General features: G+C 39.5%; 3 protein-coding genes across 4 annotated transcripts in view; 1 reads left to right on the forward strand and 2 right to left on the reverse strand.

The window, feature by feature from the left end:
• Positions 1–2595: 2595 nt before the first annotated feature.
• The window catches only part of LOC146475415 (tubulin polyglutamylase TTLL7-like), a 69251-nt gene continuing 44381 nt past the window's right edge, over positions 2596–27465 (reverse strand). The window contains exon 27 of one of the 2 annotated variants that reach the window (XR_014865872.1): positions 2596–2609. Coding sequence is in view for 1 of the 2 variants with exons in the window: in XM_085115835.1 (XP_084971961.1) it covers positions 9223–9334 (112 nt within the window). In the remaining variant the exon portion in view is untranslated. Of the gene's footprint in view, positions 2610–8407; positions 9335–27465 lie in introns of those variants that run through there. The other variant, XM_085115835.1, reaches the window with a different exon arrangement.
• Positions 17522–27465, forward strand: part of LOC146475416 (uncharacterized) — a 31959-nt gene continuing 22015 nt past the window's right edge. Inside the window, exons 1-2 of the mRNA XM_085116038.1 lie at positions 17522–17555; positions 20327–20365. Of these exons, the coding sequence (XP_084972164.1) occupies positions 17546–17555; positions 20327–20365 (49 nt within the window). The 5' untranslated portion in view covers positions 17522–17545. The remainder of the gene's footprint in view (positions 17556–20326; positions 20366–27465) is intronic.
• Positions 20621–26998, reverse strand: LOC146475417 (uncharacterized). The gene is made up of 3 exons (XM_085116039.1): positions 24593–26998; positions 21755–24476; positions 20621–20659 (listed from the first exon to the last, which is right to left on the reverse strand). Exons 1-3 carry the CDS (start codon positions 24742–24744, stop codon positions 20621–20623), a joined length of 2913 nt encoding a protein of 970 aa, XP_084972165.1. The 5' UTR covers positions 24745–26998.

Raw genomic sequence — 27465 nt, forward strand, 5'->3', positions numbered from 1 at the left:
TGTATTATTCACTGCAGTGACTGAACCTTCTTCCACAGTACACTGTATGCACCAGTTGATCTCTGGGAACACTGAGAGCTTTTATTTGGGTGCCCTGTTCAGGGAAATTGTTTAGAGATTGAACTAAACCGTTTGTTTTTTGTTCTTGCATGCTTTTTTATCTCAGTGTCTTGAGATGTTGTTACCAGCCAGATGACAAAAAAAAAGCAGCAAGAAAAAGAAAATAAACAAAGTTATAACAACAACAAACAAAAATATATATTTGTCCATGCAACATTCTCAATCTTGTTCGTGGAAATTAGCCAACGTGCAAATTAAATTTTAATTTAGAATTTGATCATATTTTATGATTCAATTTTAGCTTGTAGCTAATCACAGCTATTTTAAGCGGATGTCCTATAATTGACTGTATTTTTTTCATTATCCATAATGTTTCGCAATAAAAGTAATTTCCTTAGGAAGATGTATACTTTGTTAGCTTCACATTTTTGTTGGAGCTACAATGTAGCGTGATTTTGATACATTTTTACATAGTTCTACGAGATAATGTCCCAGCACAAACTGTGTTTGGTGACGTAGCCTTTGATATATATATGAAGCAAGGCTGTGTTTGCCCTCTTCAGAGACAGGGCATTCTTTCTGACTGCATAAATAGTATTTTTACACCACCTTGTTTTCTTGATAATTATTTAAATTAGAAAAGGAAGCAAGTTTGCATCCAAACAAAATCAACTCGTACCTCTTTTGCATTCACGAAGCCGTTCTAAGTTAAGATGCATCTTAAGCGATTGTTTCTGAACAATAGTCCATTGTTATTCAAACAACAGGCTTTTGTCAAGAAACAGCATTTAGGATACTTCTTCACTTCGGAGGACTTTGTGAATCTGACCTCTGATCAATAACTCTGAAATAGGCTATCGTTTAAAGTAAATTATCTGGTTGGCATTTGTTTGATTCGACCCCATAAACACGAGACATCAACTGTACCATCCTTAAACGATACTTCTGCCTCTGCCGAACACTCCAACTCAGCTACGAATAATCTCTTGTGGTTAGTGAGATCTGAGAACTTAAGCGCAAATTTTGGTGGGGTTTTGAAAGGGAAATGAAAAGCTGATTATGAATGTCTCTACACTGCATCTCAGTGACAAGCCATCGGGCATCCACTAATGGAACTTCGGTAGACGTTCGATAGCCACGGACACTTAAAATGTCCTCTTTTTTTGTTTTTGTTTTTGTTTTGTTTTTTTTGTTCGGTTTGTTTGCCTATTTTTTTCTTCACACCAAGAACTGGAAAATTCTTGGTTTGGTGCATGGTGGCTCGACAATACAGGTTCAGAAGAATCAGAGGCGTTAATGGGGGAATCGTTTAGGATACCGTTCCAGACCTGATCTCACTAACAATCTTTCCATAACTTCTAACTTCTTCCATAACACTAAGCAAACCGCGTGACAAACTACAGACTCCTTTTGGAATGAAAATTAATTTCATTTCGAAGAAGTCTACAACGATGCAAACTGAGCGCCTTTTAGAAAACTAAACCCCATGAGAACGAATGCAATGTCGCAACTTTATTTAACCCTACAAACCCTAACAGTGATCAACATCAAATTTCTCCTTGAGATATCAATGCTTATTCAAGCCTTGGAGTCATGAGAATTAAGGATATGATCACCTAAGATGAATTTTCTTGCTATCCTAATAACTTCTCCCCAGTACTTCCGTAAAAAAATTATGGGGACAAAAAAGGAGAATTTGTTCTTCGATATATATATCTTATTCGATGGTTTTACATATAATACGCGCGGATATTTTGCGAGTTGCGTAGTATTTTTCCGAGCCCCGAAGGGGCGAGGAAAAATACGAGCAATGAGCAAAATGTCCGCGAGTATTATATGTAAAACCATCGAATAAGAGATTTATTATTCCACTATAAAAAGATTTTGTTATTTTGGCTTCTCTGTTTTGGTAACAGTTTTCAAATACACCCGGCATTAACTGTCCATCGGTATATATGGCGCGTACGAATGATGTAAACAACACAGAAAGCCAGTTAAATGTCTTTAATTTGATTACATAAAATGAAAAGATAAATGACAAGTGATTGGCATGCTAAAAACTTGTTTTCGAGTCTGCATCGTTTCAAAAACTATTCTTCGTCCAGTCCGGACATTGTTGCTCCTTTTTTCTGCCTTTTCCGTCCGTATTCGCTCTGTTGTAAACCGGTCAAACCGGGACACTACAGTGTATTACGGTCTCATATTTTGCGCGTTCTCTTGACCTTATTTGGTGAAATGACATAATAGTGGAATAATAAAAGGGGTTAAAGAGTTAACAATTATTCCGCGATCGCCCGTTTAATATGAGATGATAGTTGGCTGTAATCATCTCATATCCAACAAGCGCGAGTGGAATAATTAATATTGTTTTATTAAAAACAATAAAAAAATATTTCAAGGTCTAGCCGATTTCGCTTTTCAAGAATAACCAGTAGACAATTTTAATTGTCGCTATTTCTCGGTCAGACATGTATAATGCCTCATATACCATGACCGCTAAGCCAATCAAATCCCTGAAATTGCATTATACAATGATTCGTTTTTAATACCTTTTATTACCTCTTCAAACAATAAATATATACATTATATAATTACATCTGTGAAAAGGCTAATATGTTCATCATTATCAAATATTTCTTCTTTATAGATTTACTTATGTACAGGATAGAGTCAAATAAACCTCAACGATAATTGTCTTCTAATTTCTCGAAGAAACATCACAAAATTGTCGGACGAACAAAACAACAAATCGCCCAACATGAAAAATTGCATAAACTTGCCATGAAATAAATTGAGAACGAAGAAAACGAAAAACAAAAGAATTTGATCATCGGAAAACCTATGCTACAAATTAACGCAGATAAAAAGTTGCGTAAGCACGTGTGGTTTGTTCCACATTTATTTAAAATGCGCCCATTTGTCGACATTGCAGGCAGCTTTATTGCGGGGTCTCATGTCAATTATGAGAAGGAACGTATAGTGTAAAGCATTGACTCCTTAGTTGTAGTTCGTGCCTATTCAGCGAGCGGCAGCCATTTTGAATAATTTAAGCTCCGTCGGCTATCGCAAGGAATGTGACCAAGTTGAAAGTTTTGGAAATTCTAGGAAGTCTACGACCACACGCCAAGAATACTTAAATAAATAGAGTTTTCCGAACGGTTTCCGAAGGAAATTAAACTCGCTCCCAATCGTGACGTTAGTCGACCGCGTAATTTTTTCAAAATGGCCACCACTCGATCGTAGAAGAGGTTTTACTGTTTTTTTCTCTAATTAATATGAGAGCTTCCCTGTAGCAAGTCAAGCAAGCTTTCACAACAGAGGAGGTCATTATTACGCGTAACACTTGGAAATAAAAAAAAATTGAAGAAAAATCTCGAGAACGTTTAAACATGGTCGGGAGTCGGACAGACATCAAGTGCAAGACATTGCAATCTCGTACCCAGAGTCCTCAGGCTTCTTGGTCAGCGGGGCGGCGCCAGGAGAGACTCTGGGATAATGGAAAAATATAATTTTTTTGATTGGTCGTCTGCATAACAATGGAAGACCGACAGGAAGTCCGTTGGTCAATTGCGGAAGTTAACCAAACCGGAAACCCCCCGAACCAACTTCCCTGTTTTGGAGGGAGATTTGAAATGTCAAACTCGGAGCTTTGTAATTTTTATGTGTGTGTTACGGTTTTTTTTTTCTTTCGCCTCCATTTACCCCTAGCCAAAAATTAGAAACACTCCAATTCAAAGACGGGTTTTGAATTATGTCATTGTCAGTGCAACAATTTCTAGCGGACGAAACATCAGTCGTTTTAGCGTGGAAAGTTGCACTACTGCCATACGATGGTAAAACACGGCAAAATGAAAGCAGCTACTTACCTTGTTGTGGATGAAAATTTGGAGATGAAGAGATCTGTTGTGGAGCGAAGTCCATCTCAGGTTGCCGTTTCCCCGTCGGTTTTGCCACAAGGGCATCTCTACGATGATCAAACGACGCACACGAGAGCAAAAGTTTCACTTTTTTTCAGTCACGGCCCATCTTGCCAAAGCCAGCTAACCACTCAGAAAAAAATTCCCTTTTAGAGGCGGAGGTAATCTATTTTATTTTCAGCATTATAATGGTGTGTGGAACATTTTCTCAAATGTTGAGAGATTTTGTTTTGAGCGTAAACGTTTAAAAGTGTGAAAGGCCGTTGTTTTATAGGTTACCTTCAGATGAAAGTCAAGTCTCAAATGTAATAGCCAGTACATACAGATTTACAGTAGAGGGGCAGTTGAGAATAAAGACTTGTTGTCTGCTACTTACAACCATCTTCTCTGCAAGAAAGTCAACACATTGTGACAGTGAAGTAGCCACCCAACCTGACTTGTTAAAGAACAGGTGTAGATAACACTGAAGAAAGCTGGTCGTCCAAATGCAGATATACTTTAAAAATATTTACATTTATTTATTTCCCAACGTACAGAGACAAACCAATAAAAGAAAAGTATAAGAGGAGAGGAGGCTAAGAAACCATGGGACTTATGAATATGAAGCCTCCTCAATCTTAAAATACAAAAGTTACAATATTGCTTGGAGTGTTTATATAACCAAACATATAATGCACTCTGAGTTTAAAATTAAGATGGCAAAAATTTAAAGGTAACGATAGTTTAATTGTACTCTGTTAACCCTTTAACCCCTAGGGGAAAACGACATTTTTTCCAGATCCAAGGCTACAAACTCAATGTCTATGTATGATATACCATTTTAAAGCTACTCATGAGTGTATTTCATAACTGATATAATTATGAATGAGAAAAGTTATGGCTTTGAGATAAATGGCCTTAAAACGTAATAATTTAAAACTTCAAAAACGTCCCAATCCTTGTGTATATTAGGTATACCCCTAAACTATAGCTTATTGTGCAGGTCTCAACATCTTCATTAATGTGAGAGATGTCTTAAGACCCACAACTTCTAGGGGAAAAAAGTTGAAAAGTTATGGGGGTGGTCAACCATATCACATATGGGAAAGGGTTAAGTTATGATCCCTTTAATGTGTAGATCTTCACAAGACCATCTTGGTGTAAAAAATTCATAGAAATCTGTCAAATATTGACAGAGTTGCGGGATTATGTGCCAAATGGCACTCTTAGGGATTAAAGGGTTAAAGGCTATATATTAATATGTAACTAAAAATGATCTAACTTTTTTAAAATGTTCCTTTTTTCCCTTCATCTGATCACGACAAAAACATGCAAAAACTCCATTGAAGAAGGATGAGACAAGGAAACTGTGGGTTCCCTTGCAGACAGATATTCCTGTTGAGATTTCCAAAGCAATTATGCTATTGCAAAGTGTGAAATCATGCCTAAAGTACCAGTTGTTGGAAAAAAGTAGATGAGCAGTGCTGTGACCTTCTGTGTTATATGTCATAAGGAAGAACACCAAGTCTTCCCTTGAAGGGTTCAATTTGGGACACAATTATTATTGAGGAGATACGGGAGGTCTCTGCTCGATTTCATTCTACTGCAAGTGTACCTGTTGTACATGAACATGGGAGCCAAGTACCCCCCATTTGTGTGACATATGACCAGATGATGTTTGCACAGCCTTGTACAGAACATGACCACTTTCATCATATATCCTTGGTAACAAACACTCCACTTGTAATTGGGAGATTAACTAATGTAATTATTTTGGCAACCCTTCCTATCATTTCTTCATGTAATTATTAAAACAAGTTTAACACAAAGGATTCTTAAATCAATTACCCACCTTAAAAACGTTTCCCTTTTTAATATTACTCATTTAAACAACAAAAATATTAAATATTTTCCACAATGATGATAATAATAACAATCATCATTATTATTATTATTATTATTATTATTATTATTATTATTATTATTATTGAGAGGGCGTGGTCCAACCGCTTTGAGTTGGTGAAGTAATACGGAGGATAATTGGGAAGTGGGTGATGAGAGTAACACAACCCAATGCCGTCAAAGCAAGCAGCTCACTGCAGGTGTACGCAGGCCATAAAAGTGGGAGTGAGGCTGTTATTCATGCAATGCACAATATTTTTGACCCCAGTGGAACAGACGCTGTTTTTTTTTGACGCCTCTAATGCCCTAAACAGTTCTGCTGCAGATCTTTGGTCAATGCAGCTCACTAGACTTGGCCCAGTCCCACCAAACATTATGCAATATGCTGGATGACCTAGATTGTGGCATGATAGACCATTAGAGTCCAGGAAGGGCTTGAACAAAGAGTCAATAATTTTTTGATTTTTAGGTCTTAGCTAACATTATTGTCAAGGGACAACAAATTCCCCCGAGCACTGGATAAGTTACACAGTTCATTACTTTTGACAGGGTGTCCAGCAAAGGTCTCAACAACACTGTGCCAATCATTCAGGATATTGGGGAGTTTGACGATAATAATTATCTGTTGTCAACATGAGAGCAGCAAGATCAGAGAAGAGATTATATTATACTATTCAGCAGAGTGTTGGTTGAGTACTTCCCTGGCCTGAAGTCAATAATTAAAAGTGTGATACCAAATCAGATCACCATCCAGTACTGAAAAGAAATGGCAAATCCTTCAGAAATTATCAATTTACCAGTTGTACCCTTTAATCAAAATAAATTAGGTAATGTGTGTCAGTACCTGAGCTATCTGACTCAGCTCTTAGTTAAAGAGTACACTTCACAACCAAATGAAGTTGGGCCCCACCAATTTATGTAAATTAATAACATAAACACAAATTCCCCAATCTATTGACCCCTTCCCTGTGCTTCCTATAGTACACACCCAAAAATATGAGAACTCACATAAGACAGTTTTAATTTTATACTGATTAAATGTACAAGGAGGAGTACTGAGGAGATTATATACATGGTATAGAAATTGACTAAGTGAAATATCATAGTCAGGATATCGACAGTCTCTCAACAATCACATTATAACTAATTTACTGATGAGAGGTGATGACCACTCATAAGAACTATATAGAGAGTCTCTCTATACAGTTCTCATATAAATACTCTGTGGTTAGGCAGAAAAGTTAACAAACCTCAACACAACTCACCGTCCTTATTTTCATAGCCTGTGCCAGGAAAATGAATAAACCAAACATGCATTGGAATGCATTTAAAACACTGTTAAAAAAATATTTCTACTTCATTTTATTTCTAGATATACAGTCGGACCTCTATTAAGCGGTCACCCTCCATTAAGCGGCCGTTTTCCAAAGTGCCAAATTATTATTTAGTCAGTAAAGTGCTGTATTCGATACCTCTATTCAACGGCCAACCTCTATTAAGCGGCCAGTTTTCAAAGTCCCCAGGGTGGCCGCTTAATAGAGGTCCGACTGTATAGTATACCTGGGAGCAACTCTACAGCACTAAAACCATGCAAGATGTGAGCTCTCTCTATCAAATTCGTCAGAAGTTTAGTCTGAAATGTCAGCCGTCTCTTCTCCCTAACCCACAGGGGGCACGTCCCCAGTGTGTTAGGGAGAGGAGACGGCTGACATTTCAGACTATCAGAAGCTTGGCAAAAGGAATGTCTATTCAGAAAGAAAAACTTCAAAGCTTCTCATGACATGACATTCAGGACAGATGTATAAAAATGTGCTGATGTTTAAATTGTGCTAGCTTGCAATTGAACAGATATAACATTCTAATGATATACACTTTAAGAAAAGCGTGCACACAATTCATTCTATTGCAATCAAAAAAGGGGCAAAAAAAACTTTACAACAGTAAATATCAAGAGGTGATTTAAATTGTCAAATGATAACTTACACTATGTGTTCATTGAAGCAATAATTAATAATAAGACATAACTTATTAAACAAATCCCATTTGGACATAAACTGTAAAGGGAAGGGGGAAGGTAATTTAAACATAAATTCAACACACAGTCAGCTGCACAGTTCTGTGAGAGGAGAAGTGATGGTTCCTTTTTATTTGTAAGTATAAAAAGTAATAAAGAAATAATTGTTATTTACTTGTTGTCGCATCAAGTCCACCGTTCGCTCGCTCTTACAGGATAAAAAGTCCAGTTGCTTTGATCCGCTCTTACGGGAAAAAATCCAGTTCCTTCGATCGCGTGTAAGAATCAACTTGGCTTTCTCGAACACTTTCAAGGCCCGATAAAACCTTCAGGCCCGAAAACATCAACACGACTGCCATTTTGGGGCATTTGACTTCCGTTTTAATCTTAAGCATGCGCACAAAGACCGGAATCCCACGTTTTCTGGGATAAGAAATTCCATTATCCCAGAGTCTCTCCTGGCGCCGCCCCGCTGACCAAGAAGCCTGAAGACTCTGGGTACGAGATTGAAGACATTGTTGATGGTTTGCATGTGACGTCATGGCGGCCATGTTGTTGTACAGGAACAATATTAATTTTTCTCCTCTGGGAGTTAACCTTCATTTTACTACAAACTATGTGAACAAATTTTCTTTTGTTTTGTACACCAACATGGCGGCAATGCAAACCACCTATTGCTGCTACTACACCGTTTGTAAGTTTCTTCCAACCAACTAAATGCTACCCGCGACAGTACATAGCACTGTTTTACAGGAGAAAGGCAAGAAAAGGCAAAAATTGAAGTTACTGCATGTAGAAGACATCCTTGAACAATGGCACAGTAGTTGAAGACGACTGCGTCTTCCCAAAACTTTCTCACCTACAACAATTTGAAGAGTGCTCATTTACGAAGTAAGCCCTTGTTTTGTTCGAAAAGTGTGATTGATCAGTCATTGTTGCAAACAAGGCTTGAAGTTTGCGATGAACAAAATCGTCGGCGAAATGTTTAGTGGCAAAAAGCAACAACCCGCACGAGAACAGTTGAGTGGTGTTTACGTCAAGGAAGTAAAGGATAAATCTTTTGTAGAATCGATGGACGTTTCGCTCGTGGGCAGTCTTGAACGTTACAAATAAATAGCCAGATCTATTAAATACATTTTATAACGATCTCTGGAAAAATCATTTCATCCACGGCCATATACTTCTCTTAGATGATCTTGGTCTAGATCAACCATCACTGTTACTATCGTTTGGTTTGTTGTCCAGCATCTTGAACATGACCCAAGGAAGCCCTCAAGTTGCTTCTTGTTCACCTCCTCACGTCTGAAGTCATATTAATGTGTGACCGCTCCTAGACACATGGAATCCAGCTCACACGTGCCCTTGGGTCAGTTGAGTTGTTCTATAATACTTTGCCATTCTTGCAGTCAACGCTTGGTGTGATGTAAGATCTGGAGTCCTTCGTGTAACATCCGGCGCTTGTCTGCGAATTCAACACATAAACAGGTCAGCTTTTTCTTAATGTTAAGGAAGTTATCCAAAGCACAACAAAAGGTAAGCCCTAGTTCGCCCTTTTGTTTATTGTGTATTTCTGTGATATCAAATCACGATCTGGCGCATGTTACACATTTCCAGCAAATTTTCCCCCGAGCGTTTTCTCCAACACTCAGTGTTCTGTATCATTTTTTAATTTCTTGCTGCATTCCCGTTTAAGACCTTGGGTATTAACCAGAAGAGCTCAGAGACTGGAACACGTCTCCTTCTTAAACTGCAGTCAGCCTGACACTAACGAAAAAAAAAAAAGAACACCGCAACCTCGTCGACGAGGCCCCCCTCGAAATTCGTAGTGGCGGGTGACGAAGACCCGAAAACACTCCACGAATCGTGTACCAGGGTTTTCGCTACCGGCCGTTTTGAATTTCGAAAAGTACTGCGAAAAAACATGGAGCAAGAATGAAGTAGAAAAGGAACACTGTAAAAGCCCGAACTATTCCCTAGGTCCCTTCCACTGTTTCTGGTTCACCCCAGGTGGCTTCGCAGAAAGCTGGCAAGTTGTTCTCTTCTTCTCTTTTACGTTGCATAATATACCTTGTGTCAGCGTCTTGAAGCGTCGCTGATTAAGACGGAAAAGAGACAGCGCCCGCAGCTTTAGTGTCAGCGGCAAACTGATAAACAATAAGTAGACAGTCACGACACAGTTGCACAATCCGACGGCAGCAGCACATTTCAGTCTGAAAAAAAAAATACAAAGTACTAGTCAATTCTTAGCAGCATAACAGAAAGGAAATACAAGTAACTTTGATTTTTTTAAGCTCATATTAGAGTTCTTTTTTGGTGTTTTTATTACTTTTTGATCAATTTTGGCGTTTTCTTGAAGGTTTGAGGAAATTTAGAAAACCAAGATGGCGGAACTAAGATGGCCGCCAGTTGGCAATCATAGCATATTTATCACTTCATATGATGTCATTATCACCTAAACCGAGTTCAAAAATTACTTCAGTTTACTTCTGCTATATTGTAAGTATTAAGTTTATCGGTCCTGGAAGACCCCATGTATAAGCACTGTGGTTTCTGGTAGCCTACCAGCCAAATATATCTTCTACGTTTGTAATAATTTTTTCTCTTTGATCACTTTGCGAAATGAAATAAAAATAAATAAATAAATAAATAAATAAATAAATAAATAAATAAATAAATAAATAAACCAAATCACTTTTCGTTACCGACCTCATAGAAAACATATTTGGACATAGTATTTATACTACAAGTGCCAGTGTCATAGGTTTATAGTCGCATAGTGTTGGAGGGAGAGGGGAAGGGTGGGGGAGAGATCCCCAAACAATCCTTTGTTTGAATGTTCACACTACAGTTGAATATCTTAACACGAACGTTTCTATTGGTCTGTTGCTCCAACACAATTCAAAATCTATTGTCGTCTATGTACTGTCAAGGTCAAAAATGTTAACAAAATTATATAACAAAGAAATTTGTTAGGCTTCACAACCATTGCCTTTTATTAACTATGGTATGACCATTCAAATGTCAGCTAATGAGCAGTACTTTCTTGTGCCGTTGTTTATTTTACTACACAGTGTATTAATCATAACATGATACAAGACGATTAAGCTTAATGACTGCTTCGAGAAGACCTGCCGAGATCCAGCAAAAACCCAGCAAAGGACACTTCTGGAGGCAGGCATCTGTATTACAGGCTCGTTCTACTCACTGTTCATTTTGCAGCACAGAAACCGACGACAGATAAATCTGTATGTAAGTGCCAGTAGAAAAACAATGATGAGTTGACTTCTTTTCTTATTTTTGGAACTTGTGGGTGGTGAAGTAAATGAAATAAGTAACTCAGTAATAAAGGTAACATGTCATTTCATAAGGAAGTGCAAAGAGGAACTTTTCAGTTCACGTCGATAGAAAATACGGGACACAATTCTGCAAAATTTCCTATTCTTTCATTAAAGCGCGCGAAGCGCACATCAGAAAGCCAAAACCCTTGAGCCCCTAGGTATTAACAAACGTGACGCACTATAATTATATGTCACTATATATAGTACAATTTTTGTTTTTCTTTTTGCTTATCTAGCCACACCATGCTTCGTCACATCATATGTTAACTTCCGCTTATTATTTTACAACATGTGTATTCTGTGAACGTATGTGTTGTCCTAATAAACCTGATGAAGACTGGTATTGGCCAGTCGAAATATCGCACACTCAAGCCTTTTCACGTTGTTTGATCAGTCCTTGCAGTAGTCCTTTTGATTTTCAATTCTATAACTAATTACTCGCGCCAGATCCTAGCCGCCGGCTGAACTCCGGCCCTAAGCGCGGTGTATACATACAGAGCAATAAAGATAACCCCGGCCGGGGTTAGAAAATTGGCTTTGTCGTCGACACAAACCTGTAATATTGCGCAATCAAGTGACGTTTTCAGCTTTTTCACCATGTGCTTGAGCTCACATGCACCGAAGTAGCCGCCGCCATTACGGATCGATAGCAAGATAAGTTTGAGGTTTTTGCATTCTTTGCAACACTCTCGAATCGGTCGATTAGAAATAAAACTTGAATGCCAGGGAACTGCCTTAGAATGCCAAATTTTAATATCAAAGTACACTGAATGCCTGAACAAAAATCGATTCGACTGGAACTGCAAAAATGCATTCATCAGAATTATCAGGGGCAGAATTGCTATTTAAAAAAGTTAGAGGTAAGTGATGGCGATAATTATTGTTGCACAGTATCTACGGTAACATCTTTACTTGGACAGATTGTGGTTATCAAAGTGAATTAGAAAAAGGTCATGGGCTGGAATCATTTAAGTGCCGGCTACGACGGGTGTGAATTTCTTTTTTGTATTGAATACACTGGTAGGCCAAGCACACTATCCGATAACATGAACGTGAAATGATCGACTTCGTACGTGTCGATTTTGGTGAGAAAAGCTATACAGCAATGAGTCACTAGTAAACGTATCCAGGGCGTGACTAATCGATCGAAATCGATCATCGAAAACGTAATCAATTAATCGATAGTGATCGATAATGCTCGATATTTGTCGATTGATAAGTTATAATAATCGATAAAAATCGATAATCACAAATTTGGCTAGAGCACGTCTGTTGATTTATCGAGTGGTAGAAGTGTGTTATTCTCTCCCACATGTATTTGCGAATCAGTGTATTCAAGAGAAGAACAGTGGGAGATAACTTAAGTAATAATAATAATGGATAATAACTAAGCATTGTTTACCTTGAGAGCTTCCCATCTTTTTGCGATTTAATTTACGTATAGAAATGAAGAGACTAAATATCGGTTGTAAGGAGAGCTGAAGGGACTACTGCTGTACTTGCTGCCTGATCATAACAAACCTCCGCAAACCTCAGTGCAAACCTGGACAAACCTTTCAAGTGTTAATTTGTTGTATTCTGTTACAGTTCAGAAGAAGATTAATATTACCCACGAAAATCGCTTGCTAAAGATTTGTTGAAAAGAGCATGACATCCTGACGGAAATTGACACTCGAGTGACGTTACATTACACCGTACATTATTGCTCTTACGGTTGTGTTTCCTGTCGATTTGTGCCCCTACAGTACCCCTGAGTACCAAGTAGTGACATACAAATTCATAAATCGATATCAATAAATGGACTAAACGCAACAGAACAACGAATCAACCAACCCGTCTTCGCCCAGTATTTGTTTTCCATATTTTTTTAATCAAAATCGATAAAATCGATTGTTTAATTACAGAAATCGATAAAATCGATAATCACAGAAAGTTGACCGATCGATTTCAATCGATTACTATCGATTTTCATCGAGTATCGAAAATGTCGATTAGTTACGCCCTGCGTTCAGTATCATACGGTTGAAATTGGAGATTTGTACGGAAAGTACTGACTACAAATCTCTAGCTGTTCATTCATTCTGTACTTTCACTTAGGTATTAATTCAAAACAACCTTCTCGCTCACCATCTCAACAGCCAACAACAGGATTGTCAGGGTTCTAAGCGGGAACCAATACAATAAAATACACCCTTACCCTTATCACATTTATAATTCAGAAACCCCTACTCTTGCATACTTAAGAATTCAAAGCAAACAAGCAAACAAACAAACAAATCGGCATGACCGAAATGAACACTCATGAACCAGATAATCTGATAAACATGCATTTGCACTAAACCCTGTAACACTCACGGCCCTACCTTCAGAATTACTTACATCACAACTTCCTTAACATTGTAAAACCACATCTACAATCCTAGTTACCTTATTAAGGCAACCTGTTTTTTTTTGCTCAGCTCCTCATAAGTTACCAGAAGCCGGACGTTCAGATCCTAACCCACCCACCCCACCCAAGCTTCAGTGGCCGGAGTGAACGCTTCCCCAGCATCTTGTTCATTCTCTTGTTCATAGCATATACTCAATTGCAAGGAAAACAAAACAACGTCCATGACATGCCGAACATAACAGACTGACACAATAAACGTAATGATCCAGTACGCATGCTCTGCCGGACAACATAAATTTCAGCATTAATTTTGGCGGTAATTTCCTCTCTGATAGAACTGGGCCTTATTTCTTCTTATTAAAACCTTATCAAGTTAACGAATACTTACTTTTAAAAAAGGGAAGCAGTGGTAAGCCTCGCAGAATTTTTGGAGTGTATTTGAAGTTTCACTTTTGACCCATTTCTCGCCTGATCGCAAGTTTATGCCGGAACAATCGCTGTACGAAGTTCCTTTTCATAATTTATCTTGCACACCAAATACCGGGGGTGCGGGGGGGGGGGGGGGGGACTCCAATATGAAAGGGGCGGAGATGTTCGTCAAAAATTTTGAATTAAACCCCTAAAGAAGACCAATCTGGCCGTGGCCGAAGCTTTATTTGACCCCTAAAGGAGACCAGTTTCAAGCACAGACAAATAAAAAATACAGTGACTTTCCGTGTGCAACCCTAAACGAGAACGAAACTTATGGATGCAGGGGAACACACGACGCAAAATAAACTGTTCTGAATACGTTGCCGGATCTCTTGTAGTAGAAATGCACGTACCAGACGTCACTTTACGTGTAAATAAGCCAAACTGGTTGCAGGGCTGACACTACGACACTATTTGGGCCAATATGTCAACTAGTACAACTAGTTTTCTTCAGGGCCAGAGTTGAGTGATAATAAACGGGACTCTGTTTTTGGTTCTCTTAGTATCATCAGGTTTATGTTCTTTTAAGGCTTCATTCCTACATATTCCTTTCGTTTTTCTCATTGCAATGAGAAAAACGAAAGGAATATGTAGGAATGAAGCCTTAAAAGAACATACACCTGATGATACTAAGAGAACCAAAAACAGAGTCCCGTTTATTATCACTCATAACCCAGCTCTACCCAACATCCACAAAATACTCCAAAAGAAAGAATCCATTCTCCACTCCTCAGAACGTCTTAGTGAAATCTTCTAAGAAACACCTGTCGTCGCTTACCGTCGCTCTCCTAACCTTCGTGACCTCCTGGTTCGTGCAAAACTGACAAATATTAACACGACACGAAACACAACCCCTGACATATTTCACTGCAACTCCAAGCATGGCTGTTTGACTTGCCCATACTGATTGATAATGGAAGAACAACATACACATTTACTAACACGGGAGAAGTGAGGCAAATCAAACAAAACATAACTTGCAAATCAAGACAACTAATCTTACCTAAATGATTGAATGCCTGAAATGTAAAATGCAGTACATAGGATGCTTCGTGAACGCTTCAAAGAACACAGACAAGCTACTAACAACCCTAACCACGCCGATGCCACAGCAGCAGTTCCCACCCACTTTAACTTGCCGGGTCACTGTGTAAAACACATGAGGCTAATTCCTCTGAAATTACAACGACCCAGTAACAACGGATCCCGACGGAAAGCGAGAGAGGCTTACCTCATAGAAAGAGGTAAAACATTGTCACCAGATGGCATTAACCGACGAAATGAACGTTAACTATTTCTGTTTTTCCCACTTCTTTACATGTATCCTGTGGACCGCTATATAGGCCATATTTATAGTTATATGTACTCTAGTCTACCATTCACCATTTTTGTTTATGTTCCAATTTAAACTTTTTGTAGCCGTCATATTTTTTACCTATATGCATCATATGTACCATAACGATACGCCATGTACACTAGTTAACCATCAACCATTTATGCCACTTTCAAATTTAAACTTTTAAGAGCCGTTAGTTTTTCTCATTGTAACTCTGGCCTGAGAAGACTAGTTGTACAAGTTGAAATATTGGCCCAAATAAATAAGCCTTTTGCCGTAGTGTCAGCCCTGCAAACAGTTTGGTTCACCTAAACGAGACCTTCCGGCGGCTAAATATAATGGCGTTATGCCCATAACACCCTTAGTGAGACCAAAATCGGAAATGTACACCGCCTTAGCGAGACGACGAGCATCCCCGCCCCATTCATATGATGGTAGACCTTCTTCCCTCCCCCTCGGGCATAGACTGCAAGCAGTCCCTTTCTGGTCAGTCGAGAGAGTGCGCTCACAGCGCAGCGAGACTGGAGCGAGGAGAAATAAACGAGAAGAGACTGGGGGAGAGAAGGAAAAGAAAGGGACTGCGCTGCTAACTGTAACAAACGCGTTCGAATTTCCCGTCGCTCCAGCAACGGAAAATTCCGATTGGTCCATAAACAATAGCTGCTGTCAAACAAGTTTGATGTGTAATCAACTTCTTCACACGTTTGATGTCAACACTTCAGATCACTAGGAAAATGGTTTCAGTCGTGAAAGAGAGTAGCAGCGATGTCTTCGTAAATTTAAGCGATCAAGTCGGCGGCTTAGTTCTCAAAGAGGGACAGAAGCTAGCAGTAGAAGAGCTCTTGTCGGGAAAAGATGTAATGGCCGTTCTTCCCACTGGTTTTGGGTAATCTATTATATATCAAAGCGTTGAATTAAATAGCGAAAAACTTTGCCATCACGGCTTCGATCGTGGTTGTTGTTCCGCTTCGCAGTATTATCGAAAACCAGTTGCAGTCAAATGACTTTGGTTTAAAAGCAGTTGCTTTCGACAAGATACCAAAATTATTAAAAGACATTGGTGTCAACTAGTACAATGTAATTTTCGCATCCGCGGAACAAGCTTTGTCGGCAGAATTCACCGCAGGATGCTTAAACATGATATTAACAACAGCTTTCCAGTTGTCCTGTACCACGTTCTTAATTACACTTCGGGCGTTTGTGTCGTCGATTTCTTTTACTCTGGGCCTCGAAAAAAAATTTAAATGCACCACAACTTCTAGAGATTTTGGCTTTTCAGAGAAGCTTGGATCAATGCCCAAGCTCGCCGATTCTTCCTCTTCGCTCCTATATTCTGGTGATTGAATAACAATGTTGAGTTGTTATTTATGAGCTGTCATTCAGTAAATTGGATTTTTAATGGGTTTAACGAATTGTGGGCGGAGTTACCCTGAACGCATCTGTTACAGCTAAGAGCGCAGTCCCTTTCTTTTCCTTTCCCCTCTTTCACGCCTCTCCCCAAGCTCCCCTCCGCTCGTTTGCTCCAGTTTTTTCGCGCTCGGCTATTTCGCGCGACCTCTCGACTATCCAGAAAGGGACTGCTTGCAGTCTACCTCGGGCACAAAATAGCGTCGAGAAATTTTAGGGCGTATTTCAAGTTTTACTTTCGATATTCACGCCTGATTGCTCAAGTTTCATAATGCCGGGACATGCGAGTGCCTGTTCATAATTTATCTTGCACGCAAAATAACGCTGTCACTTTGTGTTAATGAAGTCAGGATAATATCAGTTACGTTGTGTCTTTTTTACTTACACCATGCGTAAACCGAGATTAATAACATACAAAGTACCCAAACTTGCGTTCAACCAATCTTTACAGACCTTTACAGGTTCACTTTGTATACGCTTTCTGACTTTTCTGAGCAGCAAGGATCCATCACAACTTAGCTCGGTACAGAACGTAAATGCCTCCAGGTAAAACGACGGCATATGCGAGACAAAGTATGCCTACTTACTGCCTCATGTTTAAATGCGTCACAGAGGTAAGGGGTTTCCCCGAAGCATGCAGGGGCTTCCCCGAAGCATGCGGGGGTTATAAATAGGAAGTTCATTCCGGCCCAGCTAACATTCGCTCGAGAAGCTGCGAAGCTACTTGTTGCTATGTCGTCAGGTAGGTAGCATGTTCTCGCTGTACGATTGTCCATGCCATTTTCGGGTCACAACATGACTACTTGACTTGGCTCATATCAGCTCTTTGACTTCAAGAACTTTGAGACCGACTCGGCTTAAGTGCGTACCCGAGATAAGCTTGTTCCGGTTCATGTACCGAAAAAGAAAATATCAGCCTTACCACCCTCTGCCTTGTTCAAACTGGTATTTTATTTATACTGTTCCCTCGCCTTTGGACCAAAATCGTAAATCTTAGTGACCGGCTTCGTGTAGACTAGGGCCAAAACATTACGCAACATTTAATCCGTGTAGTTGACTGCGACGGAATGTTAGCGAATCTGCTGGAATTTTAGGCTGAATTAGCGCTATCGGTTGATGTCTGCTAGAGGCTACGCTCATAACTTTAGCCTAAACTATTGAATTCCTCATATCCTTTTCTAACTGACGTGAAACTTGGGGACTCGACTTCAGCAGACGGGCCAAAGACGTGAAAATGTGTTTGACACGGCCCTAAGGGTTATAGTAGCTGATTCTCAAAGAGTGTAACTATAGACAAAGCGCCCCAGCAATTGATAAAAGTGAAGAAAACCATTAAAGTTTGAACTTTGAGGCGGCCTGCCCTTTTTTACGTACAAGCATATCGCAGTGGACTGTGAACAGTGTGAAAATAACAGTTTCAAAAGAGTATTACACGACCCAGCAGTATTAATTCGATCCGGCGCCAATGGATGGTAATGATACAATTATGGCATTTGACACGTTTGACATGCCACCAAGTTTATTTGTTGCTGCTATTACTTTACAATCCAACGTAGAATTAGTGCATGATCTTGGATTAAGATATTTATCAAATAGAACATGAATTTTGATACGTTCCGCTCCAAGGGACATGTACTAAACATAGCATACCGGACACGACGAGGAACGTAAAATTGGAACAGTGGAAACGGATTAAAGGGAAAAAAACTAAATTGTTCACTTAAGTCCGGTTTAAACGTTACAGTTCCACAACGTCTTGTTAACATTTGTAGCGGGCTTACTGTGAATTGGGGGGGGGGGGGGGGTTAAATCTGACTGACTAGAGAGACCTGGTCGTCGCATTTTTCAAATTATAAAGCGTGATTTTAGTATTCGTACGCTAAGGGCAGATACAAACACTTTTGAAAACTAATGAATTAAGGAACCTGGTGTGCTTACCATTTACGCAAACCACCCGGATGGAAATTTTCGGCATAAATACGAAATAAAGATGGATAACGTGCAAAAATTAAATGTATGAACATCAGCTCTAAATCCCAAACTGGGAGTGATAACTTTGACCAGAAGCCCATAATTTCAGAAGTACTCCAAATGGAATGATCCGTACCATTTGATTTTCCAACTGGAATTCCTGGTTTTCCATGTAAATGGTAGGCACCCCTGCTTTTCATCTCTCATTGGTGTGGTTCTCGGTAATTCATTTGAGCAGCAAGCGGCCCGTACAGTTCATGGCTCTCCTGTCGCCATTTCAAGTTTGCTTGTTAGAATTTATCCCTAAGCAAACGCACAGTTGCACAGTTGTTCCTTGCTTGGTTGGTAGAGGGGTCAACTATTCCTGATTTTATTACAGTCGCTCAAAGGTCGACTAACAGTGTTCTGTTTATTCAATTACTGGTATTTTATGTCTGATCTGACTGTCAAACAAAAGAAAGGGAAATTTAAAATTTTATGTAGAGTACTGTGAAAGACAAAAGGTTTAAAGGTCCTGGCTAATGGTCCATTTGATTAAATCCACATCACGAATCAACGAGGCTTGAACAGGCCCTTTGTAATTTGATAGCAAAAAGATAAAACGCTTCTTTCATTTGCTATCGTATCCTGGCACCTTTTCAGTTAAATATCAACTCTTGCTTTGTAAAATCGATTCGATGTGTACGGGAAAGGGCGCGGCGGATCGGGAAAAACCCGCATTCCGCAGAGTCAATCAACGTTTAATTGAAAGCATGTTTGAAGGGAATTTTCCCTAATAATATTCATATCTTGAAACATGAGCAAGTGACGTTTCGGCGTCATCGTGACACCATTCTGAAGGCAAAGTGGATAAATGCGAAGATTTGATTTCTATACTTTACAGTCTCTACAAACTAGCATATATACAAGTTCTTCAGGTGAATACCTTTGCGCGAATCGAGTCTGTTTGCACGTTTAGGGATGGTTTAACTTTTCTTGTGCGATGCAGGATACGGTTGGTTACACTCGCAGCCACCTCCACGAACGCGACTTGATGGACACAAACAAAAATCGTCGTCTATTTGTAAACACTACTTGAGCGAACATATATAAACTCGAACGTTCCTCGTTGTCTTTCAGAAACAATTTCACGTGCTAGCTAAATGTTCGAACAAATTTGATTGCCTGATTAAGGAGATGCTTTTCATAAGAAAACTTAAACCATCCCTAAACGTGCAAACAGTCTCGATTCGCGCAAAGGTATTCACCTGAAGAACTTGTGATCTATTGTTAATATGCTAATTTGCACAGACTGTAAAGTATAGAAATAAAATCTTCGCATTAATTTATCCACTTTGCCTTGAGAATGGTGTCGCGATGACGCCGAAACTTCGGCTATTAACTTTAATTTTCGCTTGCTTATGTTTCAAGAAATCATTATTGATCAAATATTCATATCAAATTTATAAACGGGACAATTCCCCAATAAACCATGCAGCCGCAGATTGTAGGACTTGCTTCATTTTGATGTCTACAGAAAATATATTATTTTGTCTTGACCAGGTTCGAGCGACAGTTCTGGGACTTCAACAGAGGTTTCTGGTAAGAACTATGAATGATGTTACACTGCTCAAATCAAAATAAACTAAAATAATATTTACTTTCCATTCACCCCACATGCCAAGGACGAGGGGAAGCGGGTACTCCCTATAAGGGACTATACGGTATCTTTTTAGGCGGGAGGTATATAAAAGGGTAGGGATTTCACAAGTTAAAGTATGGTAAAGGGAGAGGGAAAACTGTCTTTTAGTTATTCAAGAAGGCCTTTAGTTATAAAATATCTCGAACAGACCGATTTTAGATGCAATTTTGTGGCAGACCCGATTCTGTAAAAGACTTGAAATAAGAGAATAAAGAGAGAATGAAACAAAAATGCATAATAAAAATTTAACTTTTAAGACGCAGTCTCCTTTAGATCCTCATATTAATTTTCGCTCCTGAAATAGATTCCGCTTATAATTTTTCTGTTAACTTCTATTGGCAATTAAGTCACAAATATGAAATTAGATCGGAGTAATTCTGCTTTAAAAAAATTTTCTACCGCAAACTTTCTGCTCCTCCTACTGTCTTCAAAACTCAGTGACGAGATCGTAAACTTTGCCAAAATTACAGCTATTCGCTCTGGACAAAATCGCTCACTTGAAACCTTCAAATTCGCCAGTTATAAGTTATGACCCTTTATCTTAATAATCAGATGAATTGTTATCATAATCGCTAATTAGTATAATAAAACCGAGGATACAAAGTTTATCCATTTTGGGCACTTATCGAAACATGCGATTTGACCCAAATTCAGAGGAAAAAATCACAAAAGTGGTTCGTACTCACAGGCTTTCCTGTATATCAGTGGAAAGTTCCATTCATCGGCTAATAAAATCTGTTAAAACATTTGGCCGTCATCCAGTGGTTGGTCCGCAAGTGAGGGCTGAACTTGTGCTACTCAGCTAACACGGCCATATTTCCATCGGACACTTGGTAATCGAATGCCAGTAATAAAACACGAAATACGTTTTTCATCACCATATAGTTTCTCGAGGCACGAAGATCAAAGTTTCCCAACCAATTTCATCTGAATAGAATCGCTGGAGGAGTTTCATTAAAGCAGTCATACAGCAAGATATATCTGTTATCGGCGAAGGGAATTCGCGGTCCGCCATGTTTTCCTAAACCGCTGGCCAGTTTTTTGTCGGCTCACGGACGATATGTTTAAGTTTTGCCGCAAGAACACTCGGCGATCATGTTTTCCAGTTTTTCGATCAGTATGTATTTTCTGTCTTTTGACTTGAACGAAATTTCAAAATGATTGCAGATTGATTTCAACATTTCCATATTAAAGGAACCAAGCTTATTTTTGTGACGCAAGTCACAAAGATTATAAGCATCGTAGTAGATTGGATGCTGGACAGATAGTTTTTCGTAAACCTCGTCCACCTGCTGCAACCAATCTTCTTCGTGCACCACGTCTTCCAAGTCATCTATAGTTGCTTGACGGGAAGATGACGTGTTGGTTTGCTTTCTCTTTAGCACAGCTAGTCTGGAAAAGTAGGACTGTACTTGGTTTCTTGACAGCCACTCATCTCTCGAGAACATTCGTTTGTTTTCTTCCGTCCGGGTATTTCTCATGTCGATAGCAACTTGCTGAGGATCAGCTTTACATCCCGATTCTTCGCCAGCATCAAATTTTGCTTTCAAATAATCCTTTACTTGAGAAGAGTACCTTGTTCCACCTCCTCTTGGCTTTTGGAGTGCCCAACCTATTGGAAGTGAAGAATTGGCCATTGAGGAAACGTCTGATTTTGGCCTAAGGCGGTTTTCGGCAACAAGAGTGGAAAACCTTGCCACCCAGTCACGTCGTAACTGATCATAGACGGATTCTTGGCTTGTTTTATTTTCATGTTGACCACAATCAAGATGACGTTGCAGGGAATCAAAAGTTTCAAAGCTGGAGTTACAGCCTTCCTGTGGACATGGAAACAATGCTGAAGTCTGCGACTGGGTTAATCGTTTGCCCTTCAAATTTCTCTTTACAGAAATATCAAAAAAACTCTGATCGTCCTTGATTACCATCGACGTGGGACCCTGAGGTGTACGTACTATGTCACTGTAATTTATAGTTTTACCCTGTCCCACAGAATAAGCTTTACGGACACGGATTCCCTGAGGCTCAAACTCAAAGTTGTGGTAGGCGCTGAAGTTGGGAATTTTTGTTACATCAATTGTCTTTTGCTTGTCGTTCACCTCACACACAGAAGCAGTTACACTTTGAACAGGTCTCTTAAGAAGTGCTTCTCTCATGTCATGCACTGACTGAATATCATTCCGCTCGTCACAGTATCGTTGCACTGCTTGCTTCATAGGACAGATGATACGGTCACAAATGTCCTTTCCATGTTGTGGCTCTGAAAAGTCATACCTTTCTACAACGACTCCCGTTCTTTGGCTAATTTCGTTAATACTTGCCATCAGCGCGTTGTTGTGGTAACACCCCGCCTCGTCGGATCTTATGTAGGCTTTACTGAGGGAAAGATTTTCTGTCTTGAGCGTGAGAAGGAGATTTTCTAAGATAGAGCCAACAGCAAACCAGTCTTGAATACAAGAATCAAACAAGTGGGCATACGTTACTACCACGGGTTCTTCTTCTCTTGTTTTGAAAACAACGCTGCTTACATGCCAGCTCAATCCTCTCTTACCAAACCATTCGGACTGTTTCTCTCTATACTTTTGGCACTGAAATTTCATCGCCCAGTCCATTGTTATCAGCGCTGATGTTTCATCGAGTGATTTCAAGACATCTTGTTTGGCTAGATCTTGATTTTCCGAACGCAAAATATGGGCTTTCCAATCAATTGCAAATATATGCTTCTTTGCTTGCAAGAAGTCATACAAAATGTCTTCTTGCTGTTCTTGGCTGTAAAAGCAAATTGTTTGGCTTTCATTCTTTAAGGAAAGTTCAATTTCTTCTAAGACTGATTTCAGGTTCTCGCACATGTCACACTGTAGACTGTGCGGGTGCTCACATTCCTGTTTAAACGCTTCGTCGTTCGCATCGCTTAGGGCAAACACCCTACAATGATCTGCACATGGACTAGACTCTTCTTTGCAATGAACTTTATAGTCTGTTTTCAGATACCTCTTGGCTTGATTAAGCTTCTCCTTGATATTATCACCCCATTCCGGACTTGCGCCAGCCTTTTGGAGCTCCTCGACCACTCTCTCAAGTGTTTCAAAAGCTGCCGTTCCATCCGCGGCTACGTTATCAAGACCTTTGAGAGCTTTCCTTTGAGACGCTTCGCGCACTTCAAGAATACGATAGAGAGTTGCACGACTCAAAGAGTCAAACTCCTCTTCTTGGCAAAGTTGCAAGTATTGAGCAACCATTGTGGACCTAGCGACTGTTCGGATGACGTTCGGCATTACAAGCTTTTCTCCGCTACCAAGCTTAAGTGTGCGTGTTCCGTAAGAGACGTCTTGATAGAAATACGGTCTGTTTATGAATTCCAAAAAATGGTTGACTTTGACTGTATCAAGTCTGACCCTGTGATAAAATGGCGTTTCCAGTGGGGCACCGGCACCTTTGTTATTAGCGTGAAGCTTAGCTTTACGCAATTCCCATTCTGTTATCGGCTCGTACAATTTGTGCATTTCCATAAGCTTCTTGGCAGGATACCTGTTTGCATAAATACTTAAAATCTGAGTCTTCGTGTCCTTAGAAGATGCATCCCTATATGCTTCTAGGAGAGGCTGGAGCTCATTCTCGATATCAGGGCTGTCAGTCTTGCAAACAGCTTTGAACAACGTCTCTCCATCTTCCGGGGCAATGGCTGAACAGACTATCTTGCAGGCTTCTGTTGCCTTTTTTACAAAAAATGTTTGCTCCTCCTGACTCACTCTCTCCCACTTTGTTTGCATCTGACACATTAAAGGGCTGGTTCTTCCTTCACCTGAACATGTTTCCAATACGTCTAAGCTTTCGTTTATTCTAACTAAAGCTTGGTCAGTTTGCAGAGGAGTAAACATGCTGACGTCCTCTTGAGAGCTGTGATATCCTGTTGTACTTGGAGTCCAGTCTGTTTCGACCTTTTGCTGTGAGCGTTCAGTCAATGGTGTTGGAAGCATTGTACTCATCTGGTGAAGGGCTAGGGCTTTGGAGGTCCTATACGTTAAAAATGATCATCATCAATCAAATTGATCAATGAGTAAACCAAGACCTGAATTCACAGGCAACCTCCCTATGACATCATGTAAACCAAGGCTTGCAAAATATCTTACCTTGCGATGGGTTCTTTTTCACATTCCAATGAATCGATGTCCAGTCGCACCTTGCTTTGTACAAGTTGTGCATGCCTTTTCCAACAGTTGGAGCAAATTGCTGTTGGTGGAAATAATGGATGTTTTCTTTTGTTACAATTTTTCTTTTTCATTTTTCTTCATAAGCAGTTTCTATATTCATAAATGAGTATAAGGAGACGTTAACTACACTCCCACCTTAACTGCTTTATTCTCAATTATCAGTTCATATATAGAAAAAATAAACGCGAAAATAAAAGCGATATTTGAGAAAAGCCTCTTAGCGCTTAGTTTTTTAAAGGGATAAATTGGAGCCACACAAATTACGGACAAAGAAACATGCCCTCGTTTTGGCGTTGGAAAGTATAGCATGATTTGCAATTGAATGCGTGACAACTGGAAAACAACACACATGTAAAAAGCGTGAGCAAATTACTTACACCATATATTAGAAAGACCAGGGCGGAAAATTGTCGTAAATTGAATTTAATATTCATACTGCCACACAAAATCCTTTTACAAAAAATAGGAAAACATCACCTTTGGATCTCGTGCCAGAATTTCCATACCCCTTAATTGAGTTAAATCGCCATAAATTAGATTAAGCTAGTAAAATTATGCATCATTGTTAAGCTAGCAGCAGACTGAAAAACAAAAGTAGTGCAACGTAGGAATACAATTTGTAATATTTAAACCCTCAGTTTTAAAAGCACTTTTTCAGTGCTCTCAAATCCGACTGCATTTCTCGTTTTCACAGAATAAATAAATAACCAAATTATGCAAATTAGCTGCACATGTACATGCGAAAAACTTGTTACGATATTCAACTCGCAAAGTGAAAAAGCCTATCCTTTCCCTTGTGTGGCTCCTCATGTACTACATTTTGTTCCCTCCGTTTCTTCGTTGTTTTTTCCGAAATTTATAAACACTTCACTGACAAAAGAATCAGACCTCTTCCAACATTTATCTCTTTAATCCATTGCGTGACGTGACATTCTCAAATATTATTGTTGGAATAAACACGACCAATTTTGTGCCAATTTAATTCAAAATTTTCTCCCTCTTTTCGCTTTACGTAGTAAAAGCCACTTTTGGTTGAAACTTTGCAAAAACTGGAAAACAGGAAACTTTGGAAAACTGAAAAAGAAAATACTTACGCGACCCAACTTGTGCTGGTGTAATAAACATCTTCTGTATCTCTTGCGCCATCTGCCAGTTCACGGGATTCTTACAGTGCAAGGAAATTTTCCGTCCTTCGTGATTAGGATACTGACATGTCTTCAGAGGTCGCCAATATTGCCCTAGATTGTGACGGTGCTTCGGAGAGATTGTCAACTTCTCTATTTCGTCCAATGGAAGATTAAACTTCCCCGCCCTGGCTAGTATCAATTCGTATTCCGTCACTTTCGCGCGCGACAGGTGGCAACTCTTTAAATGATTTGTTATATTGGTTATACACTGAATAAGGGGAACCGATTCTTCTTTTCCTCGTGATTCTCCACATGTTATTTTCCCACTTCTAAAAAATGAACATACAATCGGTCTAGTCGGTGCGCTCGCCATGGTTATTGTTTGTTTATGGAAGGTATGCTCCGCTGCGATGTATGTGGTCAGCGGCTTAGTAAAAATATCTACTGATTTCTACAAAGAATGACAACTTGCTTATGTTGCGTCAAAATACGGGACAAATTGTGCTGCTTTACCGTCAATTAAACAAATTCTAGCCATGTTGGTTGTTTCTTGACCTACTAATGGAATTCTAAGGTCATACAAGACAAGATATCTTGGCCTTGTTGCGGATTTTAGGACGCAACATCTGCGAAGGAAAAATGGTCGTGCTAGCTGAGTAGCACAAGTTCAGCCCTCACTTGCGGACTAACTACTGGATGACGGCCAAATGTTTTCACAGATTTTAGTAGCCGATGGATGGAACTTTCCAGTGATATGCAGGAAAGCGTGTGAGTACGAACCACTTTTGTGATTTTTTCCCCTGAATTCTGGTCAAATCGCATGTTGCGATAAGTGCCCAAAATGGATAAACTTTGTATCCTCGGTTTTATTATACTAATTAGCGATTCTGATTACAATTCATCTGATTATTAATATAAAGGGTCATAGTTTATAACTGGCGAATTTGAAGGTTTCAAGTGAGCGGTTTTGTCCAGAGCGAATAGCTGCAATTTTGGCAAAATTCACGATCTCGTCACTGAGTTTTGAAGACAGTAGGGGGTGCAGAGAGTTTGTACCAGAAAAATTTTATAAAGCAGAATTTCTCCGATCTAATTTCATATTTGTGACTTACTTGCCAATAGAAGTTAACAGAAAAATTATAAGCGAAATCTATTTCAGGAGCGAAAATTAATATGAGGATCTAAGGGAGACTGCGTCTTAAATCTAAAACTGGCTTAATAACTGCGTTCAACGTAGAAAGAACGCACTCCTTATTGCGTTTCGAGTCGAGATCGTATGGGACAATGAAGGGATCTTGGGACGTATATCTGCAATCCCCTGCAGATTTTTGCAGGTGGGGGGGGGGGGGGGGAGGAGACATCATCACTAACTTGCCAAAGGAGAGAGAGCCTGGGATCGAGTTCATCGAATGCACTCTCTAATTTTTGATTTTTTTCTAGTTATAACATGAAAATGCCCTAAACGTATAAACTTACCTTGGTTTGTATCGGGGGTTGAGAAGGGGGCCTGGGGAGGGGGAGGTATAACCGCGGATTATTATTCGGCAAAATAAGCACCATTTCTCAACGTTCTGTCGCTGTAGTGTTGCTAACTTTAATTTAGCAATTACAACACCTCAAAATCAATTTAATTATTGCTTCGATAACCACATTCCGGTCAGTGGA

This window comes from Pavona decussata, unplaced genomic scaffold (genome assembly GCF_977016875.1).
Source record: "Pavona decussata unplaced genomic scaffold, jaPavDecu1.1 SCAFFOLD_84, whole genome shotgun sequence".
Lineage (NCBI taxonomy): Eukaryota > Metazoa > Cnidaria > Anthozoa > Scleractinia > Agariciidae > Pavona > Pavona decussata.

Coding starts and splice junctions, on each gene's coding strand:
- LOC146475417 (XM_085116039.1), bottom strand. CDS start 24,744: ATGAAAAAGAAAAATTGTAACAAAAGAAAACATCCATTATTTCCACCA. Junction 24,477..24,592: donor GAAAAAGAACCCATCGCAAG/GTAAGATATTTT, acceptor TTTAACGTATAG/GACCTCCAAAGCCCTAGCCC. Junction 20,660..21,754: donor AAGAAGATTGGTTGCAGCAG/GTGGACGAGGTT, acceptor TCTTATTTCAAG/TCTTTTACAGAATCGGGTCT.